General features: G+C 40.8%; 1 protein-coding gene across 1 annotated transcript in view; it reads left to right on the top strand.

Moving 5' to 3' along the window:
* Nucleotides 1-14,707, top strand: part of STX11 (syntaxin 11) — a 44,307-nt gene extending 29,600 nt beyond the window's left edge. Inside the window, 2 exon segments of the mRNA XM_053904409.1 lie at nucleotides 12,666-13,051; nucleotides 13,054-14,707. Coding sequence (XP_053760384.1) covers nucleotides 12,666-13,051; nucleotides 13,054-13,536 — 869 coding nt within the window. The 3' untranslated portion in view covers nucleotides 13,537-14,707.
* Nucleotides 14,708-18,480: the final 3,773 nt, after the last annotated feature.

Here is an 18,480-nt window from a genome sequence, read left to right as displayed (position 1 = left end):
CTTTGGGCTGAGTGTCAGGCTGCCATGAGGTAATAACACCTTTGGGAGTCTCAGAGCCCTTCTCTTGCCCAGCTGAGAAGGCCTTCTAGGCACCACATTAAATTTTACAAAGGTCTTTACTCTGAAGCCACTTCTTAGTATAAAAATCTTTTCTTCCAGCTGAAGAGACTAGAGGTAAACGGTTTTATTTTCCAAACTCATGAATTTTGGCTCTTCTCTGTTTTCTCTACATAATGCTTACTAATTAGATCACTCTGTTTTCTTGGTTTTTTGTTTTTTTAAGCTCATGTCTCCCTTGCAGAACCTTATATGCAGCTAGAAGCACTCAACGGACATTTTCAGCCTTCTGCCTGGAGAGCTTTGCAGCTGGATCCAACATTCACTGTGTGCATTTTCGATCTTTTGTGCTGCCACAGACGGTGGCTTTGCCCATTGTCTTGCTGCGACGTCATAATGTGTGCTGTCTTTCCCCTGACTGCTGCAGTTTCCTCATCACCTTCCCCACCTCCACTAACATTTTGCATGCCATTTTCCCAGTTTTTGCTAAATGCTACCTCACTGCTTTTCACCCACTGTCTGGTCCCAAAGCCATTGCTGAATGTTTTAGGTTTTTGTTACCGCAGTGTGCTACTTCTAGGTACCAGTTTCTGTATCAGGTAGTTTTTGCTGTGTTGCACTGGGGCTCCCCATGGCAAAGCCCTTTTGCACAATGCTTTCCAAGATGCTACTTACATCATCGTATTTGCTAATGTCCCAGTGGCCAAAGCAAGTCCCATAGCCACAAATTTGAGGAGTTGAGAAATAGTCTATACGTCTTGACTGGAAGAGCTGCACAGAATGTGCAGTGAATGTTTGTTTCAATCTTCCACAAAGAATATGTACAAATTTGGAGAAAGAGAATGGGGCACTTGGGAGGTCGGGTCAAGAAAATAGCATGTGAGCGGACGGTCATCACATCATGGAAATGATGACTATGTGGTATTAAATTAGTAAAATTAATAGCAATTATTTATCAAGTTTCCTTTATTGAGGTTCCAGTATATGCCAGGCTCATGAAAATGCTTTATATATGGTAGAATATTTTTGCTATCAATGGAAATGTCTATTCCATAAGAGTTCTCCCCCCTTGCTAACAGCCATCTCTTCACCATTATTTGTAGGTTACTTAAATACAATGAGCGTTTCTTTCCTTATCTTTAAAACTGAGGTATGGTGCAAGATAGTCACTAAAGTCTTTTTCTGCTTCTCTGATTTTATCTGACATAATTATGGGCTTGATTGAGGAGGAAACACAAATAACTTCCCTTTATCCATCTGATTTCCATACCAATGGAAATAGAAGGAAAAAGCACCCAGAGGCCAAAGTGTTACTTCTGTTATCAATAAATACCAGGTTGGAGGAAGTGGCTTCATTGGTGGGGAACTCTGCTGTATGTCCTTGAACCTAGAATTAGATGGACTTGCCCTCCGCAGCAGCTGACCTCTGCACTCCCACCCAGGAGCAGAGCAAAAGAGAACACCAGTTCTCGGTTCTCGGTGGTAAGCCGACTTTCAAAAGGAAGAAGGAAGAACAGCTTGGGCTACCATGGGCAGCTTCTCCTTCCAGATTCACCAACTGGATAAGCAACTCTGTGCCTCTTGGCTGGCGGAGGTGGAGACAGATGTCTACAGGGAGGGAAATGTCCAAGTGATGACAAATGTTTCTTCTTAACAACACTTATACCACATACCCTGCCTCAACCCCTTTTTATTTATTTATTTAAATTCAAGTTAGTTAACATACAGTGTAGTCTTGGCCTCAGGAGTAGAACCCAATGATCCATCCCTTACGTATGATACCCAGCGCTCATCCTTAATGCCCATCACCCATTTAACCACCCCCCTCCGCCTTCAGGAACCCTCAGGTGGTTCTCTGTATTAAGAGTCTCTTATGGTTTGCCTCCCTCTCTGTTTTTATCTTATTTTTCCTTCCCTTCCTTTATTTTCACACAGCTTCAGCACAGGATTGAGTGGACAGAACATGAACATAGGATCTGGACAGATGTGGGCTTAAATCCCAGCCTTCTTAACTTACTGATGGGCTGAATTGGATAAGGAACCTAACTTTTCTGGGATCCAGTTCCTAGTCAACTGAAAATTTTGTTACCTTCCTCACAAAGTTATTGTGAAGATTGTTGATGGACTGCGTATCAGTTGTCTGGTACACAGACTGACTCATATTGGACACTCAGTTTGTCACTGACGTTAGTTTTTCCTTCCTTTCTTTACTTAGTAGGTTTGCTTCCAGAGGGCTGCTGACCCACGTGTAGCTTACCGTTGCTAAATGCTTGGCTTTTATCTAATTTCTTACCAAATTTCTGCTACAACCTGTAAAGGGAATGAGAGGAATATCAGTGGCAGTATATACATGGAAATATCTGAGGAAAGGTTTGACATTTTAACCCTGAGGCAAGAGAAACATTTGGAAACAAATGAAAGTGTATCACCACAGAGTTCAAAGATGTTAATAATGACAATCTGAGTCATCAATAAATTGTATCCAGTATCCTCTCTTTAAGGAATGAAATACATCAATGCATTTTTTACAAATGTGTATTTATTTTTGAGAGAGTGCGCACACGTGAGCACGCAGGCGAGCAAGTAGAGGAGGGGGAGAGAGAGAGGAGACACAGAATCCCAAACAGGCTCCAGGCTCTGAGACATCAGCAAAGAGCCAGACGCGGGGCTTGAACCCACAAACTGAGATCATGACCTCATGACCCAAGCCCAAGTCAGATGCTCAGTGGACTGAACCACCTAGACACCCCTATCAATGCATGTTAGAAGAGGATTTCCAACAAAAAAATGAGTGAGCACCTTTCACATTTGAAGGGAGAGTTTCAATTAAGTAAATGTCACTTACATGGAAAAACCTGCATTGATGATGTTGGATAACTGAGATTTTTCTGTGCGGGTGTAAAAACTGTCAACTAAAAATAACAATTTGTTTCCTTGAAGAATTGAAGAGGAGTAAACAGCCAACAGGATTAGAATCAGTGGCTCATAGGACTTTGTCTACGAGAAAGAGAATATGAAAAAAACATGTAAAAATTCTGTGAGATTGTCCTTTAACCGACATTATGAGTTGGGAAAGAAAAGGTCATTAATGATTCTCAAAAACTCGATCGGTTTTCCTTTTTTAAAAAATACCCCATGGGATAGTTATAAAATATGAAAGTTTAATCAAAGATATATTGGACTCAACATTTATTCCCCTTGATGTTTTCTTTTGTCTTTCCTAGGCACAAGTTTGGTTCACATTCCAGGGCCAAAGCCAAATCAGTCATAGGATACAGCAGCTGTTTTTGTTTGTAAATGCTAATACAGATAAGACTGGAAAAACTTGTACAGATGATTTGAACCTTGATCCTGGAGTGCTCTTCTCTTCACTCCCTCCCTTACCAAACTCATTCGTTAGGTTTTCCTCTGTTATCACTTTCATGCTCCTGACTGTAAAACTCGTATTTCCAAGTATCAGTGCTTTGTTATTTCAAGCACTTATGTCAGTCCTAACTACAGTGAATCAGTTATAAGAGAATTATCTACGAGTGTTAATTCCGTGGACTTTTGGCAAGTTGTGATGAGTTACTCCTGCCTGATAGAGTAACAGAGGCTCTAATAGCCAAAACATTGCAGTGTTGTTGGGGAAACTCTTGATGTAAGGAAATTATTATGAGAAAGAAGGTGATGGTTCTAATGGTGAAAAGATTTTCATGTGTTCATTCAGATCTAGGTTATTAGATGCTGATAATTGTTGCAGCTACAAAACCTCAACTAGGGAAGGGGATACGGTCTGAATGCTCGTGTCCTTCAAAATTCACATGTTGAAATCCTAATCCCCAGTGGGACTTTGGAAGGCAGTTAGGCCATGAGGATGAGGTCTGAATGAATGGGATTAATGCCCTTATAAAATCAGCCCCAGAGAGTTTGCTTGGCCCTACTGTATTGTGAGGACTCAGTGAGAAGACAGCCATTTATGAACCGGGAAGCAGGCCACACCAGGAGCCTTGCTGGCCCCCTGATCTCAGACTTCCAGCCTCCAAAGCTGCGAGAAATAAATTGCTGTTGTTTATAAGCCACCCTGTTTGTGGTGTGTGATAGCAGTTCAAACACACTAAGACAGGAAACAGTTCCCAGAAGATTAAAGATTTCAAAGCGTTCACTCTAAGTCTCTGGAAAAAGAAGCTAGTGTAGCTTTTGTGGTCACATTTTCTGGATTCAGGCCTCAGCTCCACATTTATGAAATTTGTGATTTTAAGCAAGTTGTTTAACTCATTAGGCCTGAAGTTTCCTCCTCACCTGTAAAAACAGGGATGACAATAGGGCCTCACAGGGATTGCACAGTGCTTCGTGCTGTGTTGGGCACTCTACAAATACCTGATAAATGTTAGCCATAGAGCAGAATGCAGATGCAGATTTGAATACAGGAGTGGCTGCTTTGATGTACAGTGTGTATCTGCAGAATGCATTCAAAAGCATATTGCTGGAAGTAAAATCCCCACTGGCTGTTTATTGGCCAGGCATATCAGACTGCCCTCGCTTCAGACACTGGCCAAAAAGTATGATTGAGGGAACTGAAAAGCAAAGATTTCAGGGAGCATCAAATGAGTAGAGTGATTGAAAAGTGGAGACTATCTGCTCTTTTAGATTAGATTCTCCCAAAATGCTTTGGAAAAACTCTTGGCTTTGCTTTAGAGAGGAAACACGACATTTATTATTATTTCTTCTAGGCTCAGAGTTTTATAATTGTAATCCATCTTGACTCCCACTCCTCAGACTCTGAAATTGTGCTTTGAGTGAACCCCAAGAAATTAAACAATTGCGTTCTTGCCAATGCACTTTGGATCCAACTCAACTTTTTGTTTTAGAGCAGCAGCAAAAAGATAAGACCTTTTAGGAACTCTTTCTATTTTAGCCTATAATTTTCAGAAGTTCAAAGAATGATCTTTACCTCTTAGATGTGCCATTTTTTTTTTTTTTAAATCAGGAAACAGAGCAGAATACCAGGTTTTACTCATTTGAGTGAAATTATTTGTGGATCTGAATCCACCTGTTTGGGAAAGTATACTTGTTGCTGGTTAAGGGTTGTGTTCCTATGGTGTGTCTGGAAAGGTGACTGCTAACTTACTGTGACATAGGACCTATGGGACTCCTGGCCCCACCAGATGTCTGTGGTGCCGCCTGGACAGGAGGGACTGGACAAGGTGGCCAAGAAAGGAGTGTTCAAGGCAACCATACAGGGCCGTGCAGACTGCGCCCCATACCCAGATGATTCGCCACAGAGAGAGACTAGAAATCCATCCCATGCCCAGTTTGCCAGATGCTGTGCCCTGGTGTAGGGCTGCATCACTCAGAGAAGGGGGCACTCTTCTAGCATTCACGAGGATGTCATATGGTCCCTGCGCAAAGGCTCATGAAGGTGCCATATGGACCAGTGGTGGGCCTAGGCATAAAGACACATTCTGATTTGTAATCATCACTTTATGTTTACAAGACTTAAAAAATTGCTCTAAAACCAGGACTTAGGAACTATAGATTGTACAATCTGAAAATAAGACCATGGGCACTTCATTATTGCAGTAAGGAGTCATTGCTCAAAAGTCCTCATTTGGAACATCTATCTTGGGGCAGGATCTTTCTAGTTTCATTAATAGCTATAACTGTATACAAAGCCTATGTGTGTGTATGTGTCTCTCTTTCTAAATGTGTTTTATTTAGTTCCTATTGAAACAAGAATCCTAAAGTTTCTGAACTCAAGTAAAGAGAAATAAAGTCTCTAAAACATTTCTTTGTCATAAATACAGAAAGGACGGCCCTTCTGTGCTTTTGGGTTTGTTCCCCTCCTGAAATCTACAAGTTGAGTTTCATAATAAACCTCACATGGTTGGTACATTGCCCTGCGTGGAATTGTGTATCCCCATGTCTGAAGTTTCTCACTGCTTGCAAAGATACTTTAACATATTGCTGTGAAACAAAGAAAGGTTTTGTTTTCTGGTAATAGGCGAAATTTGCTTAATGTATATATTGCTTAATGTATAATGTATAGATTATATAAAGACCTTAAAAAAATTTTTTTAATGTTCATTTATTTTTGAGAGAGAGAGATAGAGCACAAGCAGGGGAAGGGCAAAGAGAGAGGGAGGCACAGAATCCAGAGCAGGTCCAGGCTCCGAGCTGTCAGCACAGAGCCCAATGTGGGGCTTGAACCTACAAACTGTGTATAGTCCTGAGATCAGGACTTGAGCCGAAGTCAGACACTTAACCGACTGAGCCACCCAGGCACCCCTATAGAGCCCTTTTAAATTGATTCCCTCTTTAAAGTTCTTATCTCCAAATACAATTGCATTCTGAGGTGCTGGGGTTAGGGCTTCAGTATGTGAATTTGGGTGGGTTATACAATTTAGCTGTAACCATGTATGAACAGGTTTGTTCTTGTTCCCCTTAGAATAAGTAGGCGTAAAGTTTTTCTTTTATGATCAGAAATATAACCATGTTGTGTTTACAGAAATATGACCATGTGTTGTGTTTACAACGGTTCCCTTACAGGCAAGTAGGAACTTTCATAGTTGTTCTTTGTAGCATCGAGTATACAGACTATGTATGTATTATACCCCCCACTCATTGACCTTTGGAGGTATGCAGAGACCTACCTTCTGAATCTTTCATTTCCTGTCTTTCTGAACCTTTCCCTATTGAGTTTGTTCAAGATTGCCCCAACCTGCTATTATAAGTTGTCCAGAACTGCATTATATTCATGAATAAAAAACTGCCATGATAATTATCTATGGAATGGGTCACAAGTTTGGGTGTGGACTGGCATCACCTGGAGATCACCCTAAATGTACTGAGTCAGAAACTCCAGGGGACCAGGCATCTGTACTGTTTGCGGCTCTCCGGAAGAGTCTCTCGCTTCCTGAAGTGTGAGAACTACTGAGCTACCACCACTTCTCTGTTCCTATATATTTTTGTACATAAGTTCTATCTAACTGCCCAATGAAAGAAGGCTTAGGAAACTTCCCCTTCCTTCCCTGTGGGATCTTGTTCTCCAGACAGATGATATGCATGCCTGAAAAAATTAGAAGACATAAGCAGATTTCTGGTAGTTGGTCATAAAATTTCTTTTGAATTCTTCATCTCTTTGTGAATCAAAGCACATTTTAGCATTATTTTAGCAACTTTATGAATACAGTTTACTAAAATTTGTTACATTATTCTTCATCACAGTGAGATAGGACAGTCAATAGAATTGTTTGATTTTCCCTTCTTGTTTTCCCTAGTTTCATTTTTAGGATCTCACAGTACAGAATCAAGCCACTGGATGTGTAGGTTAGTTTGGAGTTCTTTCTGTACCTGCTTCTATATTTTGGTGTGACTACAGCAAGGAATACATTTTAACCTTTTGGGGGACAGTCTTAAAAATAGCTTCTTGGTTGACATTTTTTTTCTATTTTTGTTTTTTCTAATTTTTTTTTTTTATTTATCAGTTTTGAGAGAGAGAGAGGAAGCATATGAGTGGCGAAGGGCAGAGAGAGGGGGACAGAGGGTCCGAAGCGGGTTCTGTGCTGACAGCAGAGAGCCCCCTGTGGGGCTCGAACTCACTAATCGTGAAATCATGGCCTGGGCCAGAGTCGGATGCTCAACTGACTGAGCCACCAAGGTGCCCCGTATTTTTGTGTTTTCTAAATTTCTTTTTTCTTTTTAATTTTTCCAAGTTTTTATTTAAATTCGAGTCAGTTAACATACTCAGTGTAATATTAGTTTCAGGTGTAGAATTTAGTGATTCATCACTTGTGTTTGCCACCCACTGCTCATCACAAGTGCCCTCCTTAATACCCATCACCTGTTTTACCCATCCCCCTGCCCACCTTCCCTCCAACCCTCTGTTGTCTATCGTTAAGAAGCTGTTTCCCGGTTTGCCTCTCTTTCCGCCCACCCCATGTTCATCTATTTTGTTTCTTAAATTTCACATATGAGGGAAATAACATGATATTTGCTTTTCTCTGACTTGTTTTGCTTAGCATAATACTCTCTAGCTCCATTCACGTTGTTGCAAAAGGCAAGATTTCATTCTTTTTGATGGCTGAGTGATACTCCACTGTGTACATAGGCCACATCTTTTTTATCCATTCACCAGTCGATGGATACGTGGGCTCTTTCCATAATTTGGCTATTGTTGATTGTGCTTCTATAAACATTGGGGTACATGTATGCCTTCAAATCAGCATTTTTGCATTCTTTGGGTAAATACCTAGTAGTGCGATTGCTGGATCATAGGGTAGTTCTATTTTTAACTTTTTTCGGGCACCTCCGTACTGTTTTCCAGAGCGACTACACCAGTTTGCATTCCCACCAACAGTGTAAAAGGGTTCCCCTTTCTCTGCATCCCCACCAATACCTGTTGTGTCCTGTGTTGTTGCTTTTAGCCATTCTGACTAGTGTGAAGTGATATCTCATTGTAGTTTTGATTTGTATTTCCTTAATGATGAGTGATTAGCATCTTTCTTTGTGTCTATTAACCATCTGTATGTCTTCTTTGGAAAGATGTCTATTCATATCTTCTTCCTATTTTAAACTGGGTTATTTGCTTTTTGGGTATTCAGTTTTATAAGTTCTTTGTATGCTTTGGATACTAACCCTTTACCGGATATGTCATTTCCAAATATCTTCTCTCCTTCCAGAGGTTGCCTTCTAGTTTTGTTGTTTCTTTCCTTTGCTGTGCAGAAGATTTTTATTTTTATGAAGTCCCAATAGGTTATTGTTGCTTTTGTTTCTCTGGCTCAGGAGTCATATCTAATAAGAAGTTGCTATGGCCAATGTCAAACAGGTTACTGCTTGTGTTCTCTGCTAGGATTTTGGTTGACTTCCTTGTAGTTTTCCTAATGCTTGCTCCCTGGCAGAAGACCTCTGGGTCAGTGGGAGTAACTCATCTGGGGTGGGTTGGGTCAGGCTAGGTGGGCAGGAAGGCAAGGTAAAGACCACCTTCTTGTCTACACCCCCATAGAGAATCTTTAATTCTCCACACTGTTTCTTTCTGTCTCCTTACCTGATTATGGACTTGAGCGTTCAAATGAACTTAGGCCTTCACTTGATTTAGAATCCATGCCTTTATGGTTTTGAGGTCTTGAGAAGGAATGACTAGCTCTAAACATCTTCCTCCAAGGCCATTTTCTGTGTGATCAAAGTGTGTTTTTCTCTTCATATTATGAATGAGATGATTCCCCCCCAGTAGCTTTTTATTGGCTTTAGGGTAGTAATACAGAGCATGGGACCTGTCTAGGACTAGTGGTAAACCAACAAACAGATTCCTGATGTTGTGGTGTGTGTTGCTTTACCTTAACCACCCAATTACCTTCTACAGTAGTGCCAACCAATTTTTGGCCAGAAAGCAAGGATGACACCTATTATTACCTTGGTCATCAAAATTCATCCATTCTCTGTACTGTCTACCTGTTGCATAGTAGACTGTATTAGATATTAACTTAAGCAGATAGATACATCTTAACTCCACACCTTCTAGCTGAAGCACTTTTCCCAGGTCACATCAGGTGTTAACTGATTGCAATGCATGTGTCTCAAAGAAGGACCTTAAGGAATTAGTCCTTCAAGCAAATAATATTTATAGTCTTGTGGGATTTTATTTAATTATAAAATCTACACGGGCATCGTAAAAATTTTGGAAAACCCAGAAAAGCACAAGGGAGTAATTAAAATCTTTCATGATGCCACAATTCAAAGAAAACAACTATTAACATTTTGACATAGATTACTTAAGTCTTTGTTTCAGGATGTGTGTGTGGTTGTGCACAGGCTCTTCCCTTTACCTACCTTGTCTACCTGAGATGGTATTTACACTCCCATACTGTTAGACAGCCTCCTGAACTGCCATTGTTTATCAGCCAATAGCTCATTTTTACACATTTAAAATATTTCTGAATTTCTGTAAAAACTGCATGGTGAGGGACATACTTGCAGTAATGAGCTTCACACACTCTTGCATGTAGCCTTAGAATAAATATATATGTGACAAAACAAATACATATTTTAAAAGCTTTTGATACAATTGCTAACCTCCCGTCCAGAAAGATTCTATCAATTTTCTCTCCTACCAGCATTTTTTCGGAGTTCCCAGAATCCTCACCAATTTTTAAACATCATCATCATTTTTTTTTTTTTTTTTTAAATCCTGCCAACTTGGTGGGGAAAAAAAATCTCAGTGGTTTAATTTGCATTTCCTTGTTTAGTAGTAAAGTCCGTCCTGATTCACTTTTATATATTTCCTGAAGAAGTTTCATGTAGTGGTTAAGTGGGACTGCTCTGGGGCCCAGCTGTTCACTTCCTGGCACCCAAGGGTAGGTTCCTTAATCTCCCTGCGCTCACTCACCATCTCTGATAATGACAACACTTAGTTCATGGAGTCTGTATGAAGAGTGAAGAGAGTATCATGTGACAAGTGCCTAGAAAGCACTTGGCATTACAGTAAGCACCTGATACATATCAGCACCTCTTATGTTCTCGAGCATTTGTATTTCTTCGTGTAGGAGTTGCCTTTTCATTTTCTTTGTCTGGGCAAGTGGTTTGGTTTTGTTTGGTTATGGCAGAAGGTTTTAATGTATTAAGTAGGTTAACCCATTACCTGCCATATATTACAATTTCCCCCAATTTGTGGTTTGTTTTTAAATTTTGTTCAAAGTGAGGAAATATTTGGATATTAGGAAATTCAAACTATGGGATGGCATCGTTTTGGTTCAGCCTAGGTCTTTTTTCTGCCCCTCAGTCCTGCCTCTGGAAGAGTCACTCCCCTATCACTGGGGAGATCGGGTATTAACTTTTGTCACCAGATAGCAGAAATGGCATTTTAAGCAGGATAATTTGTTATATTAAAAATCACCATCTTAGGGGCGCCTGGGTGGCTCAGTCGGTTGAGCGTCCCGACTTCGGCTCAACTCGCGGTCCGCGAGTTCGAGCCCCGCGTTGGGCACTGGGCTGATGGCTCGGAGCCTGGGGCCTGCTTCCGATTCTGTGCCTCCCTCTGTCTCTGCCCCTCCCCCGTTCATGCTCTGTCTCTCTCTGTCTCAAAAATAAATAAACGTTAAAAAAAAAATTGAAAAAAAAATCACCATCTTGGAATAAAACTTCTGCTTAATTTGTATAAATAATGCTTATGGAAGATGAGAGGCTATGGTTAATATTTCACCCATTTCCCATTTATCACTAAATCTAACTTGTCAGCATTCCATGGTGAAATAAAATTAATTACTTCAATTTGGGAGAAGCTTTTAATTTGAGATCAAGATGCCTCAGAGATGGAGTATACATTACATGCTACTATGTTTTCCTTCTTTTCTGCAGATTATACAGCAGAAAGAATCTTTGTAGCCACAAAATCTTGTTCATGAGAGGAAAATGTTCATTATTTTGGCATATATACATGCAACTAAAAATTAAAATTTTTCACTTCCTGGAAAAAAATGTGGACATAGAGAACATTATTTTAACTTGCTAAGTAGAAAAATAATCAGAACCACCCTATGAAAACATGGAAATTCTGCTTGAGCTGCTGACTTGTTTCAAAAAGCCATTTAAAGTGGCAAATATTGCTACTGTGTGATCGTTAAATGGGAGTGTGTTATATTATTGCTACGAGGGTTATGTATGATTGAAACTTCCCATATAAAAAAATTTTAAGTAGTTGTGTTAATGACGCTTAACCACTAAGGACCTTGGGGAAAACTGAATGTCTTTCATTTCTGACTCTTCATCTGGTTACGCTATGTGATTGCTGTCTAGATGTGTGTCGTCTTTCTGCTCACCTCTCTACTTATTAAACTTACATTAAACACTTAACTGCTTCCTTATCTCTTCACTTTTAATATCTTCCATCAGAATATATTCTCAGATTTTTTCCTCCCAAACACTCAAACTGAAGTATGTATCAATGAACAGAGGAGCAAGGGAATTTCAACTCTCAAATTCTGTACTGCCTTATTAGATTTTAGTCTTTATTTTGTTGTTTTACTCAAGTATGTTTTACTTTTATAACATTTTTAAGAGAAAAAAATTTAAGTCATGATTTATATGGTAACTTTTAAGAATCGTCAGGATGTATGGGATTGGGGATGCTTACTGGTGCTGAAAAAGACAACAAACATCAAACAAACAAAAAACCAGAGGGCACTTAGAGCTAGCCCCACAGCCTTGTAAGTAACCTTGATTGTCCTTATTTAAACATTTTTATCCTTCCAAATCTTTTCTTCTTATTTTTCCTTATTCTCTGTCTGTTTTGATTTGCAATTATTGGAAAACATAAAGCAAGAAAAAGTGATTGGTTCTCAATGCAATCTAAAATTGTAAATTGCTGATTGAGTTCTGGTCACCTGTAATAATGAACTGCACATGCTTTATGGGCTATAAAGTATGGCTGTGTTCATGCCTCTCTGTCATATTAGTCCTTTACTTGTAAGCAACATGTCAGAGAATATTTAGCTCCTTTATCGTGTTAGTTACCTACACCCAGCGATAAAGAATTGGAAGTGCTGTGCAGAACATTTCTTTATTTTAAGCTTCAGTTCTCTCGATGCAAATATTGGACTCCTCTGGAGGAATTTAACCCCAGTCTCTACTTGCAGGCAAAATGAAGGACCGGCTGGCCGAACTTCTGGAGGTAACCAAGAACTATGACCAGCAGTTCCCAGACGGGGACGACGAATTTGACCCGCTCCATGAGGACATGGTGTTCGAGACGGACCACATCCTGCAGTCCTTGTACCGAAACATCCAGGACCTTCAGGATGAAAACCAGCATCTGATGACCGACGTGAAGCGGCTGGGGAAGCAGAACGCCCGCTTCCTCACGTCCATGCGGCGCCTCAGCAGCATCAAGCGGGACACCAACACGATCGCCAAGGACATCAAGGCGCGGGGCGAGAACATCCACCGCAAGCTGTGCGCGATGAAGGCACTGAGCCAGGAGGCCGAGGCCCAGCACGGCGCGCACTCGGCGGTGGCGCGCATCGCGCTGCAGCGCAGTACAGCGCCCTCATGCGCACCTTCCAGCGCGCCATGGACGAGTACAACCAGGCCGAGATGAAGCAGCGCGACAACTGCAAGATCCGCATCCAGCGCCAGCTGGAGATCATGGGCAAGGACGTCTCCGGCGACCAGATCGAGGACATGTTCGAGCAGGGCAAGTGGGACGTGTTCTCCGAGAACTTGCTGGCCGACGTGAAGGGCGCGCGGGCGGCCCTCAACGAGATCGAGAGCCGCCACCGCGAGCTGCTGCGGCTGGAGAGCCGCATCCGCGACGTGCACGAGCTCTTCTTGCGGATGGCGGTGCTGGTGGAAGAGCAGGCCGACACGCTGAACGTCATCGAGCTCAACGTGCAGAAGACCGTCGACTACACCGGCCAGGCCAAGGTGCAGGTGCGCAAGGCCATGCAGCACGCGAAGAAAAAGCCCTGCCGGACCGTCTGCTGCTTCTGCTGCCCCTGCCTCAACTAGCAGGTTGGCCCCGGCCACCACACCACACCGGCGACCGAAATGGCTGGGAAGCACACTGGGGGAGATTTGGGGGCCCTCTGCACCGGAGTGAGTTGCCCCAATCCTTCTGGACCTCTGTCCTCAGAGGAAGAAAAAATCTTGAGGTGCGAGAATTCCAGCCCAGCTTGTGTTTGGGAGGATGGCTGATGCCATCCAGTGTTTCCTCAGTAAAGCAGATCCCTACCGAAGTTGGGTGAGGTCATTATGTGGCACATGGCACGCTTTTCCTCTTAACGGAAGCCAAATAAGGAACTGACGTTGCAGCTTACCGTGTAGGCTAAATGTCCAAGGCACCAACGCTTCCTAATGAAACTCTAGGAGGAAGTCGGTTCTGCATCGGCTGGTGATGCGGCTGATGATGGCATGAATTCATTATCGAAACTTAAAATTCATTTACCTTATCCTGAAAGTCCCTTGGTTCTGTCCAGTTTCACAGGACATCGATCTTGGGGAAAACCGTACATCTTTCATTTCTGATTCTTCGTCTGGTTTATCCTGTGTGGTTCCTGCCTAGATGTATATCTTCTTTCTGTCCACCTTCCCTACTTATTAAAATCATATTTAACACTCATTATTTCCTTATGTTTTTCACTTTTAATATCTCCTGTCAGGATATATTTTGGATATTTTTAAGCACTGAGTTTTGAACAAGCACTCAAATGGAAGTATGTATCACTCACATTTTATATATTTTTCATAAATAATTTAAAACGTATCTTTTTACTTGATAATACAAATACACATAAATATATAAATGTAAAGGACTAATATTAATGCATGTACACAATGACCAATTAGTTTAACTTGACTTTTGTAAATATGGTCTATAAATATCCAGAGCAGCACTTTTACTGGTCGTTGGTATTGGTTTGCTTGCTTGAGTTTACCTGACTCCCATCTCTGTGATCTAGTTTGTGTCACAATTTTCTTTTGAACCCCTCTGCGTTGGTTATGGTGGTAGAGACAGGCATCAAAGGCTAAAATGCATACAGAACTACAGATAATAAAACAACATTCTTGAAACTATTACTTTTGTTTTACTGTGGACCATTTCTTTTGTGTACTGAAATGGAGTAACTTAAAATAAAAATCTTTTTTTCAATTTAGTTTAATAAACATTACATTATAATAACCCCTTTGTGTGTTTGTACCTTGACTGTTTAAATCTTACTTTTTCAATTATTCTTCTTAAGAATTCTTCTACTGGCTGCATCAGGCTGCAACATCTGCCTGGAACTCCGATTCAAAGGGGACAAAATGAAAAAGAATTAGCTTGTGGGTGTCTAGCTTTCTGTCCTGAGTTACTTAAAATAGCTTAGCAAATCGTCATGTTTTAGAAATTTGGTTTTGTTGGCAAACTTTGTAATGCCCTTACCCACATTTGCCATATTTCCTGTTTCTCTTTGGAGTCAACTCTTAACTGTTTTTATGTCATTGTTTAATACAGGAGCAAGTTTACTCAGCAGCCAAAACTCTCAGGTCCTGCAGACAGTGAAATTTTTAAAGGAATAGAAGGAAGAGTGTGTGAACTCTTTGAAACTCGCTGACTAACCTGCAGATGCCCATGAAAATCTAGCCCTGCGCCTAATTTTAATTTCGTGGTTAAATACGAGAATTGTGGAAACCAAGTTCCGCTGGGTTCCTCTCAGATGCCTCCAACTTTCTTTCTCAGCTCACCCAGGGATATGTTTCACCTTTAACTGAATTTCCTTTCCCTAAGGGAAAAAAGTCTTCACACAGCTCCATTGCTCTGTCTTTCATTGTAGAGACGCGATATTATGAATACAAACCGCCAGCTAGTTTTCTCAAGACAGGATAGTTCATGAATGTGACTTGTTTAAGCTCATAAAGCATTTTCTTTGCCTAGAACTAGTCATAAAAGTAAACGAGTTTGCAGGCTGTGTGTCTTTTTTAATTCCCCAAATTTCACATTGGAAAATTAGGTAAAAAATACAGTTTCATATACTAAGAGATTAGTGAACTGTTGCTTATGACAAGGTAAGAATTTTTCTTCCTGCTTATTAGTAACTCTCTGAGTGTCACATAGTAGTTAAGAGCACTGATTCATGACCCCACTCGCTCAGTTTAAATCCTGACCCTGTCACACACTAGCTGTTAAGACTTGGGCACATTACTTAACCTCCTTGTGCTTCAGTTTCCTCATCTGTAAAATGGACATCATAGGAGCTACTTCATACAGTTGTTGTACAAAGTAAACGCTATTTATGTTAATTATTGTTATGATATAACTTTCTGGTAGACTAGTAGAGCTGATACTGACTTAGTAAATTAATAGTTTTTCACTTCTGAGGGGAAATAACTTTGTATTTTTCTGTTGATAGTCTTTAATAAAATGGAATAAAGAAACAAAGACCTATCTTTTTTGAATATTAGGGCTTTTTTTCCTACAACAAAACACCATTTTCACAATGCATTTATATTCCTTCTTATATCGAAACACTTTCTGAAAAAGTAGTAGATGTTCCGCTCGAAAACCAGTTAAGCAGGAAGCAGCTGCTCTGCTCAGTGTGGCAAGTGCTTTCCCCTGATCTTCTCAAGCTGTGAGTCAGAAAGCCCCAGAAAACGTTCGCTTGTGGAGGCCAGGTCACAACAGACTAAAGGGAAGGGATTTTTTGGCTTTCCCCACATCCTGTCCTGTTTTCCTGCAGCCCTTCGTGGCTCTGACTGCCATGCCCAACAGTGTATGCAATGCTGGCCTTTTCCCTTGGAAAGGGTACTCCAGTGCCACCAACAGGTGCATAGAGTTCGCTTTACCCAATCCCATGATGCTCTCTTGGTGAACTCTGAATCCTGACCTTGGGCAAGAAGAAAACTTTGTGGCAAAGCTGCTAATTTTCATGCACTCACACCATTTAATGTATAAAATGAAAGAACCAATCATAAAGAGCAACAGGTCCTCCAGCGGCTGAAGGTGGAAATCTTTTTCTAAAGCTATTTTAACATATGCGCTGACACCTCCTTACCAGCCAAATGACAAACCTTACAGTCATGGCCACAGATTATAGGTGGTGACAACTCCAGAAATACCAGAAATAGGAGAGATGCTCACTAGGATGTGTTAGTATCCAGGGTAACATAAGTTTGAATTTTTTAAAAGCTGATCAATAACTCAAAAGCGTTTGCACCGTGACATCATGGGAGGAAATTTATGGCCTTTCAAGGTAATGGCCTTGAAAGAAAACTCTGTTCTTGCACCAGTGCTTCATACTTATTGAAAAGCAGTCCCGGTGCTTTATAGTTGAACGTCACATGCACATATGTTTCCAGCTTTACAATGTAAAGTTTCTATCTTGACAGGAAACTACTGAAGATTGTGTGTAGGTTAAAAATAATAAAAGAGGGGCAGCTGTAGTCTTGGATTTTATGTATAAATCCCACCACTCTATTTTCTACCATAAGACATATTTCTACACCTCTCTTTGAAATATGCAAGGTGCCTCTAAGTGCAGCATGCAGTTCACTCATTTGTAGTCAGGATGATGGTTTGAAACATCCAGTTGCCATCAAAGTAACAGTTAACTTGCTTTTGATAGCAAGAATTAAAGACCTTGCAATTAATACAAAGGGGCTATTAGAAATGGGAAATGAATAGGATCTGGAATGCAACCTCACCATCATATGACTATTGAGCATCTTTATTACCAACATTTGTTATAAAGGATGGATATGACGTCCTTATATACACTAGAAGCTTTTGTTGTAAAGATTACGTGTATACTGGTGAGAAACAGCTTTCTGACCTGATGATCTGGGTGAGACTACATACGATGCTTTAAAACCAATGATATCTTGAAAAGTGAGGAGTAGGAAACAACTCCCCAACACCATCATTTTCTCGTTGGTATTTTGAAAGTATTTTTATATCCCATTTTAATTAAAAGCATCTTTAAGCCACTTCTTGGACCTTTTTCACTTTTCCGAATCTGTATCTATACATTTTCAAGGCCTTATAGCCAACTCTTTAGACATATCCTTTCTTCTGCATCCAAGCATCTCATAATATTCTATAGTGGATACAAATAACAGAGCATGAAAATTAGATATATCCTTATCTCTGTGTTTTCAGATGGGCCCAGTGCTTCACATGTGCTTAGTTTTGCTATCCCAAACGGGAGAGCGCTAAGAGCCATTTAACAGGAACAGACATGTAATGCATGTGTTTCTAAATTTCTATGTCAGGATCTTTACACTCCTCCATCAGTGTGGTCTCCAGTTATGTGCCCCCTTTTCCTGATATCTCCTACAGATCCTGTCACACTTGGGAATTTCTTCTAAGCCACTATAAATGTATTATGGAAGGAGGCAGGGAAAGAAGGAGTGAGTATCCACACCTACCACAAAGCTCACTGGCTGAGGCTGAGCAGTGCTTGTTTTCTAAGCGTTCTTGGGAGACAGATGGTGCCTCATATCTGTTCTACACTCAATCCCCCGCTGTTTCCTTGTTTTGTCCACTGTGTGTGTGGGTTTTACACCTTGCCTAACTCTCCACTATTCATGCATTCCTATCTGATCGTCTAGTTTCTGTTCAGCGGCTTGCTCTGACTTTGCAACCTGACTGCTGTTCATCTGCAAGCCTTCCTGGCTGACTTTTTCCCCCTGACCTTCAACTTATGTACACTTCTGGCACTAGTCTGATCCAACCACACTTTGCTCAAAAGTGGTCCCATCCCACAACAGGTAGACATAATATCCATCAGTATAACACCTTTCAGTTTACTTTTTTTTCATGATAATCTTGTGAAGTAGTATTACTAACACTTTATTTTTTCTAAGAGGTGGGAACTAAGAATTCAGTCCTCTAATATTTGACAAAGTTACGTATTTGCAAGGGTCTATTTCTTACTCTCATATTACTAAGCTTCTCTGTGCATGTTCATTTCGATG

The sequence above is a fragment of the Panthera pardus genome, unplaced genomic scaffold, assembly GCF_024362965.1.
Source record: "Panthera pardus isolate Hobbes unplaced genomic scaffold, ASM2436296v1 HiC_scaffold_17, whole genome shotgun sequence".
In the NCBI taxonomy this organism is placed as follows: domain Eukaryota; kingdom Metazoa; phylum Chordata; class Mammalia; order Carnivora; family Felidae; genus Panthera; species Panthera pardus.
This window is presented reverse-complemented; position numbering and strand designations above follow the sequence as displayed.